The sequence below is a fragment of the Zeus faber genome, assembly GCF_960531495.2.
Source record: "Zeus faber genome assembly, chromosome: 16".
NCBI classification, from domain to species: Eukaryota; Metazoa; Chordata; class Actinopteri; order Zeiformes; family Zeidae; genus Zeus; species Zeus faber.
Genome location: NC_137202.1, coordinates 10,165,737 through 10,187,484, shown reverse-complemented (window position 1 = coordinate 10,187,484; position 21,748 = coordinate 10,165,737). Strand labels below are relative to the sequence as shown.

The following is a 21,748-nucleotide window of genomic DNA, read 5'->3' as shown; positions in this document are numbered from 1 at the left end:
AACTATGGATGTATGAGGCCCTCATTTATCAACGATACATCATCTCTCTCATTCTCCGAGTTTTGGACGCTGCCGCTCTGTCTGCCGGTGTGTTTACAGTGTATATGGTTGTGCAACCTACCCACGAGGGAGGGGGCGGGGCTTCTTTCTAAAGCGACCAGCATGATTGGCTAGAGGTGATCGGTCAGCTTTATATCGTTCAAATTGATCGGCTTTCCGTTGCCACTTGCCAAACACGCCCGCCCGCATGTGTGGCTCATCTAGCGAGATGGCCGAGACGGCGGCCTTTACATGGTGGAAGTATTTGCATTATTTTGAATTAGTGGGTGAAAGGGACAAGAACATCACAGTGAAATGGGGGGTTTCATTTTTGGTAGCACAAAAGTACTCTAACGAGTTTATATTTCTCAGTAGGTAACGCTGTATTGTAACAAGTGACTTTATAATGGCAGTAATCTTGTAATCTAACAAATTTGTTTTAAAAGCAACGTTACCCAACACTGATGACTACATATAAGCTCAAAAACTATTATTGACTTGCAAATAAATTGCCCTTTTTAGAATCTCACTCATCATGCAGCATGGTGAGTAGCGGGTCCGTCCCTTTGCATCCTGGAATCAACGCCCAAAAGTCATTTTACTTACTATTTACGTTCACGTTAAACCCAAACTCTCCCTTTCTCTCACACTTTTCTCCTCTCTCTGAAGTCTCTTGTTGTTGTTGCTTTTTTTGCCCCCTCCCTCCTGCCCCGTCCCTTCCATCTCTCTCTCTCTCTCTCTCTCTCTCTCTCTCTCTCCCCAGCCCCCTCCCTCTCTTTCTTTCAGCCGGTGTAATTGCAGTGTGAGCTCTGCAGTCGCTGGCGAGTGCCCCGCGAGGCTCCTCTCGCTGCCCCTCGCCGGTCGTAGCCCGTCGCACGGTGACACCAATCTAGGCTGGGGCGCAACACCATTTTGTGGAAAACCGGCCCTCGTGTGTGATGGAGATGGCGTAATTGTCCTAATTAGGAGGGGTCGGGGATGGGGGCCGAGGAGGGGGGTGGGCGGCGGAGGCTGTGACCCACCCCAGCCCGAGTCCATATGGTGGAAGGCTGATAATGAGCCGCTTAATGTGCTGTGTCCATCAGTAGGAGATACACAATATGGACCCTCTCACTCGCTCTTCTTCTTTTTCTCCTCTCTCTCTCTCTCTCTCTCTCTCTCTCTCTCTCTCTCTCTCTCTCTCTCTCTTTCTCTCTCTCGCTTTAATACACACACTTTTAAAGTATATTGGCTTTGAGCTGAAACTACAGTGACGTATAATGCATGTATGCAGACATGGTCATTGACAGTTGCACCTGCTCGCTCTGTAGTGAGTGCAATATGCGTTGGGGCCGTAATTATAGTCATCATTCCCTCGTATCAGAAACAGCATTATCAAGCTGTTATTTTTTTTGTATCATTTGTTCGTGGCCTTGTCCCTCAACTCCCATCATGCAGCTGTTTCACTACACTATTCAGCACCGTGGCATTGTACCATTTATGAATATGAGATGTATTGCCTGTTCAAATGAAGGTAATATAAATCTAATGGACAGTAATAAGATGCTGTTTTGTCATTATTGCGTGTGTGTGTGTGTGTGTGTGTGTGTGTGTGTGTGTGTGTGTGTGTGTGTGTGTGTGTGTGTGTGTGTGTGTGTGTGTGTGTGTATGTGTGTGTGTGTGTGTGTGTGTGTGTGTGCTTATCCTCCTTGCTGTATGATTTGATGCTAATACACCCATGCTTTGTGCTCCGGGAGCAAGCACTGACCAGGATTCAGATTAGGTCTTAATGGCTTCCAGGCCTGGGGCTAAATTGAAATCTAAAACTCCAAACCAAACATTATTTAGTCCTTACATCTTGCGATGTGGCCCCTGCAAATGGAAATTGGAGATATGTCGCTGTTTAACTGTAATTTGCTTTGTTCATGTGATCATTGCATTGATGAAGCTACAGAATGTGTTTGAATTTTGCACAGTTAGAGTGAAATGTGTTTTTTTTGGTGTGCACTAATAAAACTCAGATGGATTGGGGCATATCAACATCACAAAGGATTACAGATATCTGAATACAAATGATCTGAAGTGAGAAGAGTGCGATCAGAGACGCTAAATTGAAATTTGTCATCATTATTACTTGAACATTAAAGTGGTGATCGTAACATTTTATTATTTAAAAAATCCCATAATTATTACTTTTTTTTAATCTGGCACTTAAGAAACAGCCATTGGATGCATTTGCCATTTACCATTCCTGGCAAGAATGCAAAGATCAGGCATGTGCAAGAAATGGAAGGCAGCCCCGGTGATTTTGATAATGCAGCATAGCTGGTTGTGGTCATGATTCGAATTATGGGGGGGATTGGGTATGACCCCCCTAATAAAGACTTGGACCCCCCCCCCAAAAAAAATTCTATATATTTCTTACCTGATATCGTAAACATTACAATATATTTCCTATTCATGCCTGGAAGAATCTTGTAATACCATTTCAGACACTCCTAAAGATTCAAGATTCAAGATTCAAGGGGTTTAATTGTCACATACATATACATACTTTCATACATATATGCAGTGAAAGGTCAATGCAACGCACCTGGAGATTATGCACAACAGTTACTAAACCTAACATAACAGCTAACCTAATTACTACCTAGCTAACTAACTGAAACTAACTGATTCCTAAAACGTAATGCAGTTAGTGAATAGAATACTGTAAAATTCAAGTCTCAAAAAGAAAATACAAAATAGAAGGGAAAAGAGTAATGTATATGGGATAGGCTATTTGTATATACAGATATGTGCAGGTAAGGTTCGTTCTTTATGTCGTCATTTGTTTATAGTTTTTGGAAGTATGATCCGCAGTGACAAAATTAATGCTTACATTTTCAAAGGGGCAGCTTACACACAGCACACGGAACAGGAGATCCGATAGTAAGCTTTTATTAGATGAAATATCACATGATATTCTCCCAATTCAATCCCATTCAGACTATATCCTTTATCCCGCTTTCCACCTTAACCTGACCCTCCCTTATTTGTCCCCTCCTTCAGCCCTCCTTCAGCCAATGTCCCCTCCTTCAGCAAATTATTTTGCTGAATGCCCTGTTTTCTAATCAACAATAAAGAGGAAAAAGTTCTTGGTCTCAAAGTTAATTTATTATCTTGTACAAGGGCCGGTTGTACAAGGGTTGGATCAGAGATGTGCTTAGGAGCAGCGCTCTGAGATCAACAGTTTATTTTTGGAGTCAGAGAATATGGTCAGCTTGGCGTCACAAATTCTTACGTGTTCAAGATGAGGCAAACTCTGTGGCGGTCGAGGGAATGAATGAATGTACACTTCATCTCTTTAGATGGTTCACAGTGCGTACTGTCAGTGGGAATTAACACTGTGTGCTGATCTGTGATTACATAGATTTAGATATTGTTTACACACACAAGTGTTACAAATATACTTGAAGTCCTGATAGCAATTTTTACGAAATACAGTACTGAGACTGAACGGTAACCATGTTCTTTCAGATTGTGGAAGCCTGAGGCTGTGTGGAATTCAGTCCAAGTGTATCATATAAGTTAAGCCTCTACGACACATCTCTGCAGCGGGAACTTCTTCATCTCAAAACATCCGTCTCAGTTTCGTTGCCATAGGATAGAAAGTCTCTTTTATATAACATCAGGGACCTCAAAGATAATAATTTTATTGGAAGCACATCATCAAATTACTACATTAAAAATGATTAAAGATACCAAGCATTTCCCATCACAGTTTGAAGAAATTAAGCCAATGTGTCTACATCCTAGGACGGGGAAGCTGTGAAGTAAGTGGCATCTCCTCATCTCTCTTGCCACATCCGTGTTCCCGTTCCAAGGCTTGACTGAAGTCGACACTCGCTCCAAAGACAGCATGGGGTTGTGGCTGCTGCTTAAAGGAAAAAAGGAGAGGCTGCAGGGGGCTGAAAATCATCGATTTAATGTCTCTCTGAACGCGTGTCCTTGGTGTGAGCGCACTGTGTTTTCCAGAAGCCTCGGTGAGGGCTCACGCAGGTTTAAGAGCCTCCACGCTTCTGGTTTTCTGGGTAAATATAATTTTATATGGATTATACACAAACTGTCCAATTCTTTGACTATCAAAACAACATGGCCGGGGTAGGACGAAGCATCCACCCTGCCTTAGAAGTATTTATTCATGAATTTATTTTATAATTTCTGAATTTGACTTTTTGATTTAAAGAACGGGTCAAATTGAGGTTTAACCTGTTTGCTGGTAAGCACACACATTTTATATAACTGCCATGTGCCCAGTTTGGGGTTTGTGGTCTGAGCTTGCAGACTGCGACCTCGGTCTTGCACTTGGGGATGGGTTGTGTGTTTGCTTCGGGAGAGTGGGTTCATATTGTGCATTTGAGGACTGGTTTGCACATCTCGAGACAGTGCGTGGGTGTCACTCTTTGGGCCCTGGGTTCTCTGCGGGTTCGGGATTCTTATTCAGCTACATCACTTTTGGCTCAGAGTATTTTTGCGGCCGCCAGGTGTCTGTGCAGCTGTGGGACTCATTGGTGGCTGTGGAGCCTTTCTGCTTGGAGGCACCATGATACATTTCTGACCTGGTACTCCAGCACTAATTAGGGAATAATCCCTTGCACAAGTTGGTGGACACATCACACACAAACATGCACACACACACTGTTGAGTTGGTATAATAAAACTCTCGCCATGTCAGGAACCCACCGCAACAAAGACTCTGTGTCCCTCCCTAAACACTTATCTGTGGGCAGAGACTCCCACAAGTGACAACTGAACAGGGACCCGGAAGGGGCAGGGCGCAGTCTTTTACATTCCCGCACCCCCCCTCCCACCAGCCGGGGTAAGTGCAGATGTCTACGAGCCAGGTTTTGTGGTGCCGCGGGATGCTGTCTCCCCTTCCCATGCCGACCCCTTTCTGTCCCCCATCAGCTCCCAGGGTAGTGCTGTCGCGGGAAATCAGGGAGCCGTACAGATGTCTGGGCAGTGGTGCAGGCACTGCAGGCGGCCCCCGGATGGAACTCGACCAGGTGGTCCAGGTCCCTGGCCTGCCAGACATCAGGTAGACATCAGGCTTTGCTGGACTCAGGCTGTTCGCAGACGATGATCCAGCAAAGCCTGGTTCGACCCAGGGCTTTGGTAGAAGCGTAATGGGGAGAAATTTGTTGTGTGCATGGGGATATTCACCCTTATACGATGGTCCGGCTTGAAATATGCTACAAGGGGAAAATACATAGGGTACAGGCTGCAGTTAGTTACTGCCCGTCACACTCCCTGATTTTGGGAATGGATTGGCCAGGGTTTGACGCACCCCTGATGAAAGAGGCTGGGGGAGTGTGCTCATGGTCGTTAGGGAGATGTGAGTGTTGCAAGGCACGCAGTGACGTGGAGGGGTGGCGGCAGGTGCGACAGGTGCGGGGGAGGGAGAATCCCAAGTGGGATCTTCCCCGGTCCTCTTGACCTTCCCTATTGATGATTTACCGCTGGAGCAGTCGCGCGAGGACACCCTACGCGGGGCCTTTGAGGGAGTAATCAAAATCTATGGCGTATTGATGCGCCCAGACTCTGCGCTCACCAGTATTTTTCGGTGATTACAGACAAGTTATATCGAGTGAGCCGTGACACTCGGACAGGGGAGGAAATAACCCAGTTGCTGGTGCCGAGGAGCTGCCGGGAAATGCTTTTCCAGGTGGCTCACCATAACCCAATGGCCGGTCGCCTCGGTCACAATAAACCACGACAGCGGATAATGGCCCGCTTCTATTGGCGGGGCATTTGGGCTACACCAAGAGTGCTGTTGAAGCCCCTCCCCATAGTGAAGGTCCCATTCAAAAGACTCGGTATGGACCTCATCGGGCCATTAGACCGCAGTGCTGGCGGGTAATCATTTTGTGTTAGTCCAAGTGGATGATGCAACCCGGTACCCCAAGGCGGTGCCATTGCACAGTATTACGGCCAAAAGTGGTGGTGCAGGCACTGTTCCAGGTCATCTCCCAAGTCTGGAATCATGAAAAACATGATTCGGAAGTTCGTTCACGACGGTAGCCATAATTGGGACAAGTGGTTGGACCTCCTGGTGTTTGCTGTGTAGGAGGTTCCTCAGGCCTTTGGGTACAGTGCTTGAGTCCCTGAGGCTTGCGGGGCTCACCGCCAAACCAAAGAAGTGTGCCGTGGGACGGAGGGAGGTATGGTATCCGGGGTACCACTTCGGTGAAGGCCTGGTCCAACCCCAGATTGCTAAATCTGCTGAGGTCGCAAACAAGCCGAGACCTAAGACCAAGAAGGAGGTGAAGTAGTTCTTGGGGCTGGCCAGCTACTATAGGAGGTTCGCACCTGAATTTTCGGAGCTAACCATCCCCTTGTCCGACTTAATTTGCAAGGGTGCCCCAGATCTGGTCCAGTGGTCAGAGAAGTGCCAGCAGGCATTTGCAAGGGTAAAGTCAGCGCTCTGTGGGAAGCCAGTGCTGTTCCACCCTTACTTCTCTCTCCCTTTCTGTCTGCTGACCGACGCGTCGGACAGAGGGCTGGGCATGGTCTTGTCCAAAGAGGTGGAAGGGACTGAGCGGCCAGTGCCGCAAACTTTCAGAGCAGGAGTTGAGTTTTGAGTTTTATGCATAAACATTAGAGCGGCCATTTTTGGTTATCAGAAAAAACGTTTTATACTTGGTAATATTTGTGATGGATAAAAATATGCAAAACCTTCTTTTCTGTGGTATAAACAGAAAAAGATGACCAAACATCAACCTTAATACAACAACATCCTTCATATAACAGGTACATAAGGATCCAATCATCTGCGGTAGCTTTTGGCGGTGAACTTCACCATGTCCCCCTTCGCAGCCGCTGAATACGTAGCAGTTGTTGATTGATGGTGGTTACCTGCTGGCGCAGATTGTCATTGATGGTATTGAGCATGTCCACTTGATCTTTGTATGATTCCAGCTGATGGAGGCAAGCCTTGGCATTGTGGCATGCCCTTAGTGACTGGAGCCGCCGTTGTTTCCTGATGCGTATTTCCTGTAGGCGGAAGATCTGAAGTCGTGGACAATCACCCAGTCACCTGGTCGGGTAGTGGCCCTTCAAGTGGAATGGGTAGGGTTGCTTTGACCTGGGTACATAGACTTAAACACTTGGGTGAGAGAGACACATTATGGCGACATTGTTTGGTCTAGGTCCAGGATTGTAAAAGTGTGGTATGGTCAGTTACGTATTTGTATTGTATTATAATAGCCAACTACAGTCTCAGTACCAAAATAAATGCATGCACCCTCATATAACAACAGAATTATATTATCACATTGTCTAATATGTAGGGGATAATGTCCATAGAATATTGATTAGGCTACAAAATAATCGACAGTGTGTAAATCGTGCAGGGTTTTCAAATTTTCCTGGAACACATTTCTCGAATGTTGCCTGAACATAATCCCGTCTACACAATTGGGTAAATCGAAAGTGACAAATACAAACTGGACAATCCGATCACTACTGGTTTAAGCGATGTAATTCATGTGTGGCTTTTGTCGACAGCATTTGGAATATAATGCAGAAAACTGGCAGTAGAAACAACTCTTCCTGCACTGTTCTAAGCACACTCATTTTCTTTACTTAATTCTCTACCTATCCCCCCTTTTTGAAAAATGGTACTTAGAGAAAAATGAGACGGATAACGGTCCTCATCACAGCCGTTTATATTCCGCTGCAAGGGACACCAACACAGCACTATCGGACCTGTATGATGTGTTGTGCGTATTTCAAAACAAACATCCCGACAAGGCTGTGGTGGTGGCTGGGGACTTTAACAGGACGAACCCTAAAAACGTTCTGCCTAATTTCCACTAACACATCACGTGTGCCACGAGGGGAGAAAGAACTTTGGACCACTGACACACATTATACAAGTTTTGGATACAAGACCGTCTCGCTCCCTGCTTTCGGTAAATCGGACCACACTGCCATCTTGTTACTTCCTGTTTACAGACTGTGCATCGTACATGGAAAGGTAGTGACAAGGTGGTCGGACTAATCAGAGGGTGCGCTTCAGGACACTCTGAGGGACGTATACTGGGACATGTTCAAATCAAGTTCCATTGACGTTAGCCAGTTTACAGAAGTAGCTACGAGTTTCATAGCTACATTAGTGGACAGAATCGTTCCCACGGGGAAAGTTGTGATATTTCCGAACAACAAACCGTGGGTCAATAAATCCATCTGCAGGACTCTGAATGCTTGCACGGCCACTTACAACTAAGGTCTTGTATCCAGAAATTTACATCAACATCTCGTCTACAGTTCAGCTTTCAATACCATAGTCCCCACCAGACTGGCTGTAAAGCTGCGGGAGCCAGGATTGAACACTGCGCTGTGTACCTGGATCCTGGGCTTCCTCACAGCCAGGCCCCAGGTGGTTAGGGTGGGGAGGCAAACGTCCAGCATCCTCACCCTGAACACAGGATCCCCCAGGGCTGCCTCCTTAGCCCCCTACTGTACTCCCTGTACACACATGACTCTGTGGCCAGGTCTAGCTCCACCACCATCATCAAGTTTGCTGGCAACACAGTCATGGTGGGCCTGATCACCGATGACGACAAGAAGTTCCGTGAGGAGGTGGCTGATCTGTCATTCTGGTGCCAGGACAACAGCCTCCACTTGAATGTCAGCAAAACCAAGGAGCTGATTGTGGACTTTAGGAGAGGATCATAACCGAGGCTGCGTGCACCGCTGGTAATTAATGGCACTTCTGTCGACAGAGTGAGCAGCTTCAGCCCAATGTACCACTGGAACTACCCTCCCCTCCCTGCAGGGCTTAAACACGAGGTGGTGTAGTAGCAAAGCCCGGAGGATCATGAAGGATCCTCACCACCCCAACAACGGACTGTTCCAGCTGCTGTGGTCAAGCAAGCGCCTCTGCAGTCATGCAGTGAGAACAGAGAGACTGAGACAGAGTTTCTTCCCGCAAGCCATTAGGACTCAACCCTCACGGAGACACATACAGTACATAGGCTCCTACTGCATTAATGTAATGTATGTTGCACATTGTATTGCATACTGTACTGTTGCTGTATTGCTTTGTCATACTGTGGAATACTGTACTGTATATCTCAACACACACTACCTCACTTAATTCACAGGCCACTTTACTGCACATATCCATATACTGTATATACAAATAGTCTATTCCTCTTATTTCTATTTTGCATCCTCTTTCAGTATGTTACCTTTTTATGCTTATTTTAATTTATTTGTTAACCAAATTATGTTTTAGGAATCAGTTATTCAGTTAGTTAGTTAATTACTTAATTACTTAGCTTTTGTGTCCTTGTACTTATTAGTTCAGTTAGCTTAGTTAGTAACATTATTTCTTAATTACTTAGCTATTGTGTCCTTGTACTTATTAGTTCAGTTCGCAAAGTTAGTTAGTTAATTACTTAATTACTTCACTATTGTGTCTTTGTACTTATTGTGCATAATCTCCGGGTGCGTTGCAATTACATTTCACTTCATATATGTATGCCCGTATGTATAAGTATGTGATAAATAAACATCTTGAATCTTGAAAAGTAGCTGCAGTAGGAGCGGTACACCACCACAAAGTGACACGAACGAATGGAAAGTTGCACATATTGATGATGGAGAGGTGCTGCTGGAGAGAAATGAGCCGATTTGTTTCGCAGCAAGATAAAGGCCGCAGTATGTAATCAACCCAATTACTCCGGCACCAAGTTTCCAAGCATGGTATGCAACAAGACATAATTAATCTCAATATGATTGCAACAACACAGCTAAAGAAAACAACAATGACCACAACAGCCAAGAAAGGCCATGCCAAGGTTCAACCCTGAGAAGAATAGAAATAATAAATGAAATGTCATGAATCAAATCGTCAACGTTCTTTTGTGCTTCCTAGAGTTATGAGAAAAAATAAACTACGTGACCATCTTGTTCTAAGTATTTTAGGAAGTCCTGTGTATCCATGACACAAGCAGATCAATAAACTATCAACATTTGAATGAATGTGCTACCATTTATAAACTCAATCAGCCAAAATACATTTCCGTAATGTGCCAGAAAAACATCACTGGAGGCTCCACATAAATTCAACAATAAGTTAAGCAACTAGAGAAGGTAAGGAAAAATAATGTGATTCACACACTAAAACATTTTAAATTTTGCATTCAATACTTTTACTACTATTCCTAATGAATTTATATCATGTTTACTTATACCCTTTAAGGTACAACTAATAACTGCAAACAATAAGACTGAGATCTCAGCAGTCGTCAAGCTAATAGCTTGACGACTCACTGACATTTTATTTTATCCATTATCTAATGGTCAATTTGTATCACCTAACTTCTAAGAAATCACATGAATTGTGCGTTAAGCTTTGAATTGCTAGTCTTACCTCTTGGCCAGGGAGTATTCAACTATAAATCACATCATCCTGCAGTCTGATCAGAGAAAAATTCATAGGTTATTTGGCATTTCCAATCAAGTTAACACCTTTACTTAGAGAAATATGTGACCCACTGCAGCAAAACCCGCATTGTCGGGCATTTCAAAAAAATCACCAGGAGCAGCCAATTAAGTTGAAAAAACATTTCAAGCAGAAAAATTGAATTTTTCCAGATCCGTGTTCCTTTGTTTATTTGTTATTTCTCAACATATTTTCAAAACCAAGTTTGATTTATAAATAGTAGAAGAATCTTAAACCGTGACGTTAAATATTCTCGTTAGATAACATGGGGAAACACATTTCACTTACTGAGATGCTGAATAGCGCTGAACAACGGCGATCGATAGTTTCCTTTAAAGCGAAAATCCAGGTGAAGATCATTGCTCGATATTCCATGTGATGTGAAGTCACAATGTGAAACCGTTTTGATAGAGTTCAACCTTTAAATTGTACTACTTTTACACACACACCGAGACATTATTGTGTAGGGGTACCAACATATACCAACGAAGAAGTAATGTTGACGTCACTTTCTTAAACAAGACGAGGATCCTTCGGTTTCACTTGTCTGTGAAAACTTTCATCTCCATTTTGTTATGGATTACGAGAAGCGGGTGGCGGATCTAAATCATATCGCTGACCCTAATCTGACCATTGCGATACATCGAAGTCAGTGTAAGCAGCCCATACTGGACTTCATTTTCCACAATGAGTCAGTTCTTCATTTTCCACAATGAGTCAGTTCTCCGACAGCGGCGCGGAGAACAACATCAATGCTGAATCTGATATTATCCCAGACATGGAGACAATTCGAACAGTGGATTTCAACCTGAATGTGACGATGAAATGGAATATTTTCAAGAACCACCGAAGGAGACCGACGATACGCCCTTTGTTGTTACAATGGAAGAAGTTGATGATGTGATGAAGTTCATTGAGGTTGGTGATGCAGATTGTGAACAAGTAGCAATGCACAAGATTCTCAAGTTTACCTGCAAATACAGCCAGGGGCGAAAAGAAAAGGCAGCCCAAAACAAGCTCTCAAAGTGTAGCTGGGGTAGGGTTGGGGTTAGCCCATGTAATAATTCCAAGAACTTTGAAGATATTTGGCATATGCACATCTATATATTAAATGACACACTGAGGCTGATATAGAGAGACTCATATTATTGATAGACACTACATTTTGTTGTTTTGTTCGCACTTTAAACTCCTTAATAATTCCACTTTCATAATACATGTATATCCTTACTGTTAAATAAAAGCTTTTTTAAAAACAATAGATGCTGTGTGTCGGTGCGGCGTTCCACATTCCCTCAAAACACAAGAACAATGTAGAGATTGCCCCCATTCAGCAGGGTGTCAAGTCCCCATTCAGCAGGGTGTCAAGTGGCCATATGACAAGTAGCCATGCGGCTCTGTTGGTCCTCCATTTTATTTGCATTCTAGGAGCAGGCTGAATTAAGTCAAGTGTGGGGGGAAACTTTGAAGGTGATTATCTCAGAAAGACAGTTTGCCACACCCTTGTCATTAAGAAGTCATAGCTTTAAAAATATTTGCTTGATTTGCACAAGAGACACCTTCTTCACTTTCAAATGATGCGAAAAACAAAAACTCAAAAGCCACCAAATGTACCTAAAGTCCTCGGTGGGTCACATATATATCAGACAATAACATAACCAGCATTTAAATTGAGACCCTAGAAGGGCTATGATTAACACATTTAAGACAATCAATGACACAATCACGTTTGTCTATTATCTGTGCATAATCCTGTTTCTTCTTAATGATTTTAATTTATTAAATATTCAAACCATTTCGTACATTTTTTAAAATGATTGAATTTCAATTCGCTAATACTCAAACTATAATGTAGTTCTTATAGAACATTTAATAATCTGTTTACTATCAGGACAGACAGATTGATAAAACAGCTGCGAACACTAGTTAACATGTTAACATAACCTAAGAGTCGTTAAGATCCACGTTAGATATTTTTTCAAATAAAAACCCATGCCAAGCTAACTTCACCGTAAACGGTGTACCCCGAAATTCCAACTTGGAATTCAAACCAAAATGGTTGCTCCTTTCCACATTTCCAGGCAGAGGTTGGGTTTTTCCGAGTTCTTACTTCAAAGGAACGCAGCATTAGCTCACGTCATATTTTACAACTTGCACAAGCCCCCTTCTAATAGTAGGAATAATAGTAAGCCAGCATAGCTGCACACATTTACTATCATTCCTGAGCTTATTATTATTATTGTTATAATAATAATAATAATAATAATAATAATTATTATTATTATTATTAATATTATTATTATCATTATTATAAATCCTGTCCCCCTGTACCTGGGAGCCGAATATGTGGGGAATTCCCATGTGGCTGTGGCTTCTTCTTCTTCTTCTTCTTTTGGGGTCTTTATAGCAGCTTGCATTCTTTTTTGTTGTATTATCGCCTGCTCTTGTCGTTTATCTGATCTCACTGCTTCTCAACATGAATGTGTGGACATATGCAGGATGCGTGTGCGTCAATCACCATTTCTTATTCTCCTTGTTGTTCTTCCTTTATTTGACCTCCAACTTCACCATCTCGTGCTCTTCAAAAATCTCATTATTACATCACATTGTTTATAGGGTTGTCATGGCAACATATGGAATTCTGAGTTCGTATAAAAAACAGTTCTTTCTCACATCAGCTTCAGATGAACTTTAATGCAGAAGCAAAATAGAAGAATTCAAATCCAAACCCGAGCAACATAACAAGGGACAACAGACCATGAAACAGAAGTCAGACAATGATAGACAACAGACAACAAAATGGTAGACAGACAACGCAACAGACGACAAACAACAAACCAGACGACAGACGACAAAACTGACAGTGAACGACAGACAACGGAAATGATCGCCAGTTATTTCATTAACCCTATGGCCTCCCTGTACATCGGGGATCTGCATCCCGATGTAACAGAGGGCATGTTGTATGAGAAATTCTGCCCTGCCGGAGCCATCCACTCCGTTCGAGTGTGTCGGGATAGAATCACTTGGCGATCCCTGTGTTATGCCTATCTTAATTTCCAGCAGCCAGCCGATGCTGAGCGTGCACTGGACACCATGAATTTTGTTGTGATCAAGGGGCAGCCAGTTCGTATTATGTGGACCCAGCATGACCCCTCACTCAGAGAGAGTGGAGTAGGAAACATATTCATAAAAAATCTGGAGAAGTCTATCGACAGCGAGGCCCTGTATAATACCTTCTCTGCTTTTGGCCACATTTTGTCCTGCAAGGTGGCCTGTGATGAGAATGGCTCTAAAGGGTATGGGTTTGTGCACTTTGGGACTCAGGAAGCAGCAGAACAAGCCATTGAAAGATTGAATGGCATGCTGTTCAATAACCAAAAAGTATTTATAGGTCGCTTCAAAACTCGCAAGGAACGCGAGGCTGAGCTGGGTGCCCAATTTACAAATGTCTACATTAAGGGCTTTGGAGAAGACATGGATGATGAGAAACTGAGGGAAGTCTTCAGAAAATATGGAAACACCATAAGCACCCGTGTCATGACCAACAACAGTGGCAAGTCTCGTGGCTTCGGTTTTGCCAGCTTTGAGAGGCATGAAGATGCACAGAAGGCAGTTGATGAATTGAATGGCAAGGAGTTGAATGGCAAGTTGATCTCTGTGGGCCGCGCTCTGAAGAAAGTAGAGCGACAGGCTCAACCCAAGCCCAAATTTGTGCCAAGCAATCGTTACCAGCCTGTACCTCTCTCTGGCTCCTTCAGGGCAGCAACACCCCAAGCTCAGAGTTGTAATGCCCACCATCCTGTCACCCAGCTCTGCCCCAGTCTGCAAGGATCTGTACAAGGTGTTTGGCCACAAGCTCAGACCAGGACCCCTTGGCAAGCATCTGCAGATTCTGCTGCAACTGCCCCTGTGTGCAGGGTCCTTCAGGACAAGTACGCTGCAGGGGACCAAAATCCCCAACAGTACATGAGCACAAGGCCCCTCCTCCCAATGCAGCAGCCTGCTGTCCAGATGCAGGACCAGGAGACCCTGCCTGCCTCCATGGTGGCTGCTCTCCCAGCACAGGAAAACAAGCTGGGTGATTCTGTCAAGCCCCTGGGCAAGAACTGTCAGAATGTGACCACAACGCTGACCACTTTGAAGGAGGAGGTATGCCCGGCTGCTACTCTCCCCTCAAACAACAATATTGAGCTGGATATGACTAGAGATGTAATGCATACAAGCACTGATGAAGAGAACGTATCCTCCATTGCAACTGATCCAGTGACAAGGAGTCACAATGCACTGTGTTGAGAAGGAAGTTTATGAGGGCTAGCGTGCCCTATATATACAGTATATCATCATCACCAGGAAAATGTTCAGTAATATATATATATATATATATATATATATATATATATATATATATATATATATATATATATATATATTTGACCACCAAATGACCATTTTCCTGATGATAGCTCATATTCTTTAGATTTTTTTAAGATTCTCTAAAAACTGACAACTACGCTAAAAGCTTTTGTTGAACTTATTTAATTTTGCCTTATCATGTATTTATTAATTCCATTTGAAAAGGAAGAAGCAACATTGCTTTAACACAGAACTACATATTACACATACAGTTGCACGGTCCTCTAAGATCTGTTGATTTATTTTTCTTTTTTTTGTTGTATGGTGGTTCAAGGGATGAGGGGCCAGGAACAAGATATGTGTTAGAGTACGTTTATTTTGGCTGAATGGCACATCCCTACTAAGACAATCATGACGTCCCTGCCATGTCATGATTACAATGTTAATAACGTTTATACAATGTTCCTGCAACAAACCGTTTTCAACATTACTTACTATTACACTGCTGCAGCGTAGTGATGTTGGAGTACATGAATACTCATGGGTTTTCATTTGTAAGTTTCCAATGTCTGCAGCATTGTAAACATGACGTTTCATGTACTTTGCAATAAAACGTTGCTACAAGATTACTGCAATCCAGTTACCAGCTCCGGTTCCATGGGGAGTTTGCATGTTCTCCCCATGTTCATGTGAGTTTCCTCTCATCCTAAAGACATGCATTTTCGGGTTACACACTCCCGCCAATGCCCTTCACCAAGGCATTGGCTTTAGCTCTAGAGTCGGTCCCCTCTCCCTCTGTCCTCACTAGGATGGGTAAAATGGGTAGAATTGGTTACAATGCAGAGAACAAATTTCCCCACAATCATCAATAAAGTGGAGCTTCTCTACCTGAATACACAAGTTGTATCAACATTTATCGTTGTAACATTTAACTTATTTTTAACTAAATATGTTCCAGTGATGTAGTAAACATAATGTTGATATGAAGTCTGAGAGAGGTTGCTTTTCTGTTCTGACGACGTCGTCAAGCAACGTTAAACGGAACTTTATTTTTACCGTCTTTTTTTTTTTTTTTACATCTAAAGTGACGTCACTGCGACATATAATGTTTCAGAGGTTATGTTGCAGACGTGCCAGAAGTGAGTTAGCGGCGGTGTCCTCCATAAGATTGCTTCGCTCTGCACACAGACTATTTATTTATTTTAATCACACCGCCGGTCAACACAGTGACGGCTGGGTGGCCCATTTGAGGTGGTAGTATACTTTAAAACGCTTCTTCCATGTGGAAACAGCAGATAAAACGCAGGCCTGGGAGTTGTTAGCTCCGTCGAGGATTCACTCGCTGTATTTTGGTTGCCTCCATGCCCGGGCGTAAGAAGGAGGTCGTAAGGAGACGGGGGTACTTGGCTGTCCAATAAAGCTGGCCTCCAGGAACAAAAAACCGCCAGCCGACAAGAACAAAGCCACGCTGCTTGGCTGGGAATGCCGTATTGATTTATTTTGTATGCTAAACTCCAGTTTCAAGTTGAACGAACAAACAGGCAACTTTTTTCCTTTTGTTTTCATACCAAGTCCAACCCCCCTGAATCACTCTGACCCCAATAAACAATAAATATGCTTTTGAAAAATACAAAAAGCACTTCTGATGTTGATCCCCAAGTTTCCATCCAATTTGTGTGTGCGTGTGTGTGTGTGTGTGTGTGTGTGCGCGTGTGTGCGTGTGGCCTGTGTGTGTGTGTGTGGGGGGGGGGGTGGGGGGGGACTACGGGGATGCCTTCGTTCTCTTCGTGGTGCTCACCTGGGGCTGATAACTAGCTCTGAGAGCACGGCCATACAACGCTCGCAGAGAACGCCGGGGCAATTACACAACGATCATTTGCTTGAGATTACCTTTTTTTTTTTTGTCTTTGATGTTGCTCAAACAACAATGCATCACTGCTCTTTATCCCCTAATCGCCCCCTCCCCTCCCACCCCCCCAGGTACCGAAGCTGGTTTTAATTACCAAGGCCAACTGCGTCAACACTGTTGTTTTCAAAGTGGGAGGTTGAGCGCCCGGCAGTGGGTCGCAGACAGAAGTTCCACATTTATTGGACCGAGCACATGTCAGCCATTTATGGTGGCACGGTGGATCACACAACACATTTTTTCACACTTTTTAACACTATATTTAGAGGCTTTGTGAGGTTTCATCTTTGTTACATGCCCATTTTGTTGAAATAAGTTTGATTACTTTGGTTTGTTCATTTGTTTTCCGTTGCGTTTCCATTTTTATGCCACTTTGCACTTCTGCACTTTGTGTTTTTGTAAAAAAAAAGTGCTGTATACATAAAGCTTCACTAACTGAGGCAATCAACATCACTGCAACAACCTCTGGTTTAGATCAGTGGCCCTCAACATGAGGTCCGGGGACCTCCAGGGGTCCTTTAATAGGTTCTAAGGGGTCCCTAAGCAAAATGAGAAGTGGTTAATTTCATTTGCAGGACATTTTATTTTATCAAATATTTTATACACAATATTATAAAACATTTTATATTATTTTTTTCTTTTTTTTTTTCTTGAAGTATACTGGTACCCATCTTCAAGAATAAGGGAGACGTACAGAGCTGTGGTAACTACAGGGGAATAAAGTTGATCAGCCACAGCATGAAGCTATGGGAAAGGGTAGTGGAGGCTAGGGTAAGAGGAGAGGTGGGGATCAGCGAGCAGCAGTATGGTTTCATGCCAAGAAAGAGCACTACAAATGCAATGTTTGCTTTATGGAAAAGTACAGGGAAGGTCAGAAGGAGTTACACTGTGTCTTTGTGGATTTAGAGAAAGCATATGATAGCGTGCTGAGAGAGGAAGTGTGATATTGCATGAGAAAGTTGGGGGTGGCAGAGAAGTACCTAAGAGTGGTACAGGATATGTATGAGGGCAGTCAGACAGTAGTAAGGTGTGTAGTAGAACAAAGGCATTCAAAGTGGAGGTGGGATTGCATCAAGGATCAGCTCTGAGCCCTTTCTTGTTTGCAATGGTGATGGACAGCTTAACAGATGAACTCAGGCAGATGTCTCTGTGGACTATGATGTTCGCGGATGACATTGTGATCTGTAGCGAGAGTAGGGAGCAGCTTGAGGAGAGCCTGGAGAAGTGGAAGCATGCAGGAGTCAGCAGGAGTAAGACAAAATACATGTGCCTGAATGGGAGTGAGAGCGGCGAAAAGTTGAGAATGCAAGGAGTGGAGGTGGAGAAGGCGGATGACTTCAAGTACTTGGGGTCAACCATCCAAAGCAGCGGAGAGTGCGGGAGAGAGGTGAAGAAGAGAGTACAGGCAGGGTGGAGTGGGTGGAGAAGAGTGTCCGGAGTGATCTGTGACAGAAGGGTTCCAGCAAGAGTGAAGGGGGAGGTCTACAGGACGGTAGTGAGACCAGCTATGTTGTACGGTTCAGAGGCGGTGGCTCTGACAAAAAGGCAGGCGGCTGAACTGGAGGTGGCAGAGTCGAGGATGTTGAGGTTTTCATTGGGAGTGACAAGGATGGACAGGATTAAGAATGAGTACATTAGAGGGACAGCTCAGGTTGGACAGTTTGGTGGAAAAGTGAGAAAGGCCAGACTGAGATGGTTTGGACACGTGTAGGAGAGATGAGAGTCACATTGGGAGAAGGATGCTGAGGATGGAGCTGCCAGGCAAGAGGAAAAGAGGAAGTCCAAAGAGAAGGTTTGTGGATGTGGTGAGGGAGGACATGCAGCGGTTGCTGTAAGAGAGGAAGATGCGCAGAACAGAAGGTGTTGGAGGCAGATGATCCGCTGTGGCGACCCCTAACAGGAGCAGACCAAAGAAGATGAAGAATAAGAAGATACTTTTATGATTTTGTCTCGAGGATTTTTGCATTGGTAATTTGATTGAGAGATCAATCTGTAGTCTGGATCAGTGGTTCTCAACATGGGATCCAGGGACCTCCGGGGGGGTTCAACTTCAGTTCAATTTAATTTCCAGGATGTTAGCACAATTTGAGAATGTAGAACAACGACAGTTTAGATCCAACATTCACTGTTATTTTATTTAAGAAGAAAAAGGAGAAGAATCTTTAATTATTTATATTAATATTCGGGTTTCCGTTTTTTTTTTAGATATTGTTTATTGTTTTTTTTTGTATATTGCCAAAATTATACAATATATATAACTTTCTTATTACATTGAAGATTGTGTTTTTTGTCATTTAATTCGCCTTTTGGTGCTTAAACTAAGCCGCAGCAGCAGAAACGTGGGCCTAGGTAAACTTCAACCCAGCAGATCACTAGAGTCTGCATCTTGCTGGGACCTCAGGCAGCCGCACCAGCAGCGGGCGTCGAAACGAAGGTGACGATGAAAGACTCAACAGTGAATCAAATCAGAAATATTTTATATGACAGAGCACGTATACATACACACATGCACGCACGCACTAAAACACGCAAACGCCAAGTATACGGCCACGTCGACAGCAAAGGCCCAAACACATGCCGCACTGTGTCAAACTGAGATACCAACAGAGATAGGTTTATTTGTTGTTGTTTTCTTATGTTTGTTTCTTAAGCCGAGCACATCCTCGGCACAGTGGGAATGCATTATTCAGAGTGATCATTGTAACTCCTCCAAGATGATTGTGGAACAATCAGCCATGAAATAAGTTTCTGCTGTTTTTTAAAAGTGTTCGTCTCCCCGCAGGCCTCTCAGGTGTAGCTTTGTATTCAGGTCTGCTTCCCCGCGCCAAAAAATCAATCTCAATCAAAGGTGCCGAGGAGTTTATCATAAATTATCATGAAAAGGGTTCCCACTCAGTAGATGCTTGATTACAATCTCATTTGAATAAGTTTGCATATTAATTAGTTTGGAATGAAAACGGGGTTTGCAGGGATTGTGACGGGGGGCCAGGGGGTAACCCACGGCGATAATGACGGCCCTTTTAAATGTATGTGATATTAGTGCTGGTGCAGGGCCGCGCTTTACTCAAACACACACACACACGCACACACAAATTACACAGAGGCATGAGGTATGTAGTAAAATGCGTGCGTCGGCTTCATATTGTCAACGGATGATCTGACACACACACAAGGTGTACAAAGGTACACACACACACACACGCACACATCAGAGCCCCGCACACTCAGGGGCGTTATAATGTGATTAATGGCGGAGTATCTCTGACATTAATAAACTATAACCAAATTAAAGACTTCATTACTCTACTGGAGCTCAGTGATGGTCACACGGTGAATCAGCATTGTAGGATTTTATCTGTAGCACAAATTGTTAAAAAAGTTAATGCTGCTATAATAGAAAGGTGTCAAAACACACAGCGCATCGCAGCTTGCTGTGTACGGGGCTGCGTAGCCACTGTCTGGTCAGAGTGTCCATGTTGCTGTCCACCACCGAAAGCACCTACAATGTGCACGTGAGCATCAGAACTGGACCATGGAGCAATGGAAGAAGGTGGCCTGGTCTGATGACTCATGTTTTCTTCTATATCATGTGAATGGCCGCAATTAGGGTCCGATCGAGCATCTGTGGAATGTGCTGGAACAAGCCTGATCCATGGGGGCCCCACCTCACAACTTCCAGGACTTAAAGGATCTGCTGCTAACGTCTTGGTGCGAGATACCACAGGACACCTTCAGAGGTCTTGTGGAGCCCATGCCTCCACGGGTCACAGCTATTTTGGCGGCATGAGGGGGAGCAACTCTAGTGGTAGAGTGGTTATTAGTGGTGGTTTTTTTGTGCAGAGAGTGTGTGAGTGTTCTGTTGTTCTGCCAGACATTAGGACACAAACTAATTTTAGCAGTAAATGCATTGCATTAGATGGACGCAGTAGATGGGTTTTGTTTTTATTTACATATGATTTTTTTGCATTTTTGTAAGGAAACAACAGTCATTGCGATCGCGTAAGGTGCACAAGCAACCACATCCATACACGCATGCATGTCTAATCCATACATTACAAGACTTTAAAGAAGCGCTCCACGGTGGCGACTGGTATAACGGAATAAACGACATCGCTGGCAAGACTCCCTTCAGACAAATTGGATGAAATGATTTCACCTGCTGAGGGGTTCCTTGTCATGGACAAAGGGGAAATGCAAATGAGCCGAGCGACGAAATGAGTTGCACAGAGAAAAACGGACTAAAAACGAAAACAAAAAACTGGACAGCTCAGCTCAGTCTATTCACAGGTACCCCGCCCTCTTTTTTTAAAATGTAAAAGTCTGTGGACGTGTTGGAGGGTAGGTCAAAAGACAATTCCACGCGGCTTTTTTTTTCCCCATGACATTGACTATGTGTGACATGTATGTCTCTTAATAAATGAAATAATAATAATAAATAAGAGTGATTCTGGTCTATAGGAGAAAAACACACACACACCACTCCTCACAAACCCACATTAGATTCCTTTTCTTCTTCCCTGCATCATTGTTTATTTCTGTGTATTTGCTAGAATCTACACATTCAGTACTGTATAAAGACAATATTCCCCCCAAAACTGATCCATAGAATAACTATTTCAGTAGCATATCAAAGTAACAAAGTTATGATGTCCCATTTTTCTTCTGTGTATCACAGGACTTTTATTTGTTGGCAAAAAAAAAACAGAAAAAACAACAACAAATCTTGGACTTTCACCTTCCACTTGGAACTCATGTCAATGAGCAGGAAATGCTTCACACAGCTTTGGCTTTTTAGTTTTTTTTTTTTTTACTCACAATACCATCATTTCTAGACCAGGAAGCTGGTGAGACCCACGGCCGCCAAAGGGGAAAAGGGGGTAGAAGAGAGAGAGAGAGAGAGAGAAGGAGAGAGAGAGAGAGAGAGAGGGAGAAAGAGGGAGACAGAGGGAGACAGAGGGAGACAGAAGGGCTGT

At 43.6% G+C, this 21,748-nt stretch overlaps 1 protein-coding gene across 1 annotated transcript; it reads left to right on the top strand.

Annotated features, from left to right (window-relative positions):
- Positions 1 to 13,423: 13,423 nt before the first annotated feature.
- Positions 13,424 to 16,918, top strand: LOC307242559 (polyadenylate-binding protein 1-like; the record flags this gene model as incomplete). The annotated part of the gene is made up of 2 exons (XM_080017063.1): positions 13,424 to 14,665; positions 16,850 to 16,918. The coding sequence occupies 2 exons, from the start codon at positions 13,424 to 13,426 to the stop codon at positions 16,916 to 16,918; spliced, it is 1,311 nt and encodes a 436-aa protein (XP_079873189.1).
- Positions 16,919 to 21,748: the final 4,830 nt, after the last annotated feature.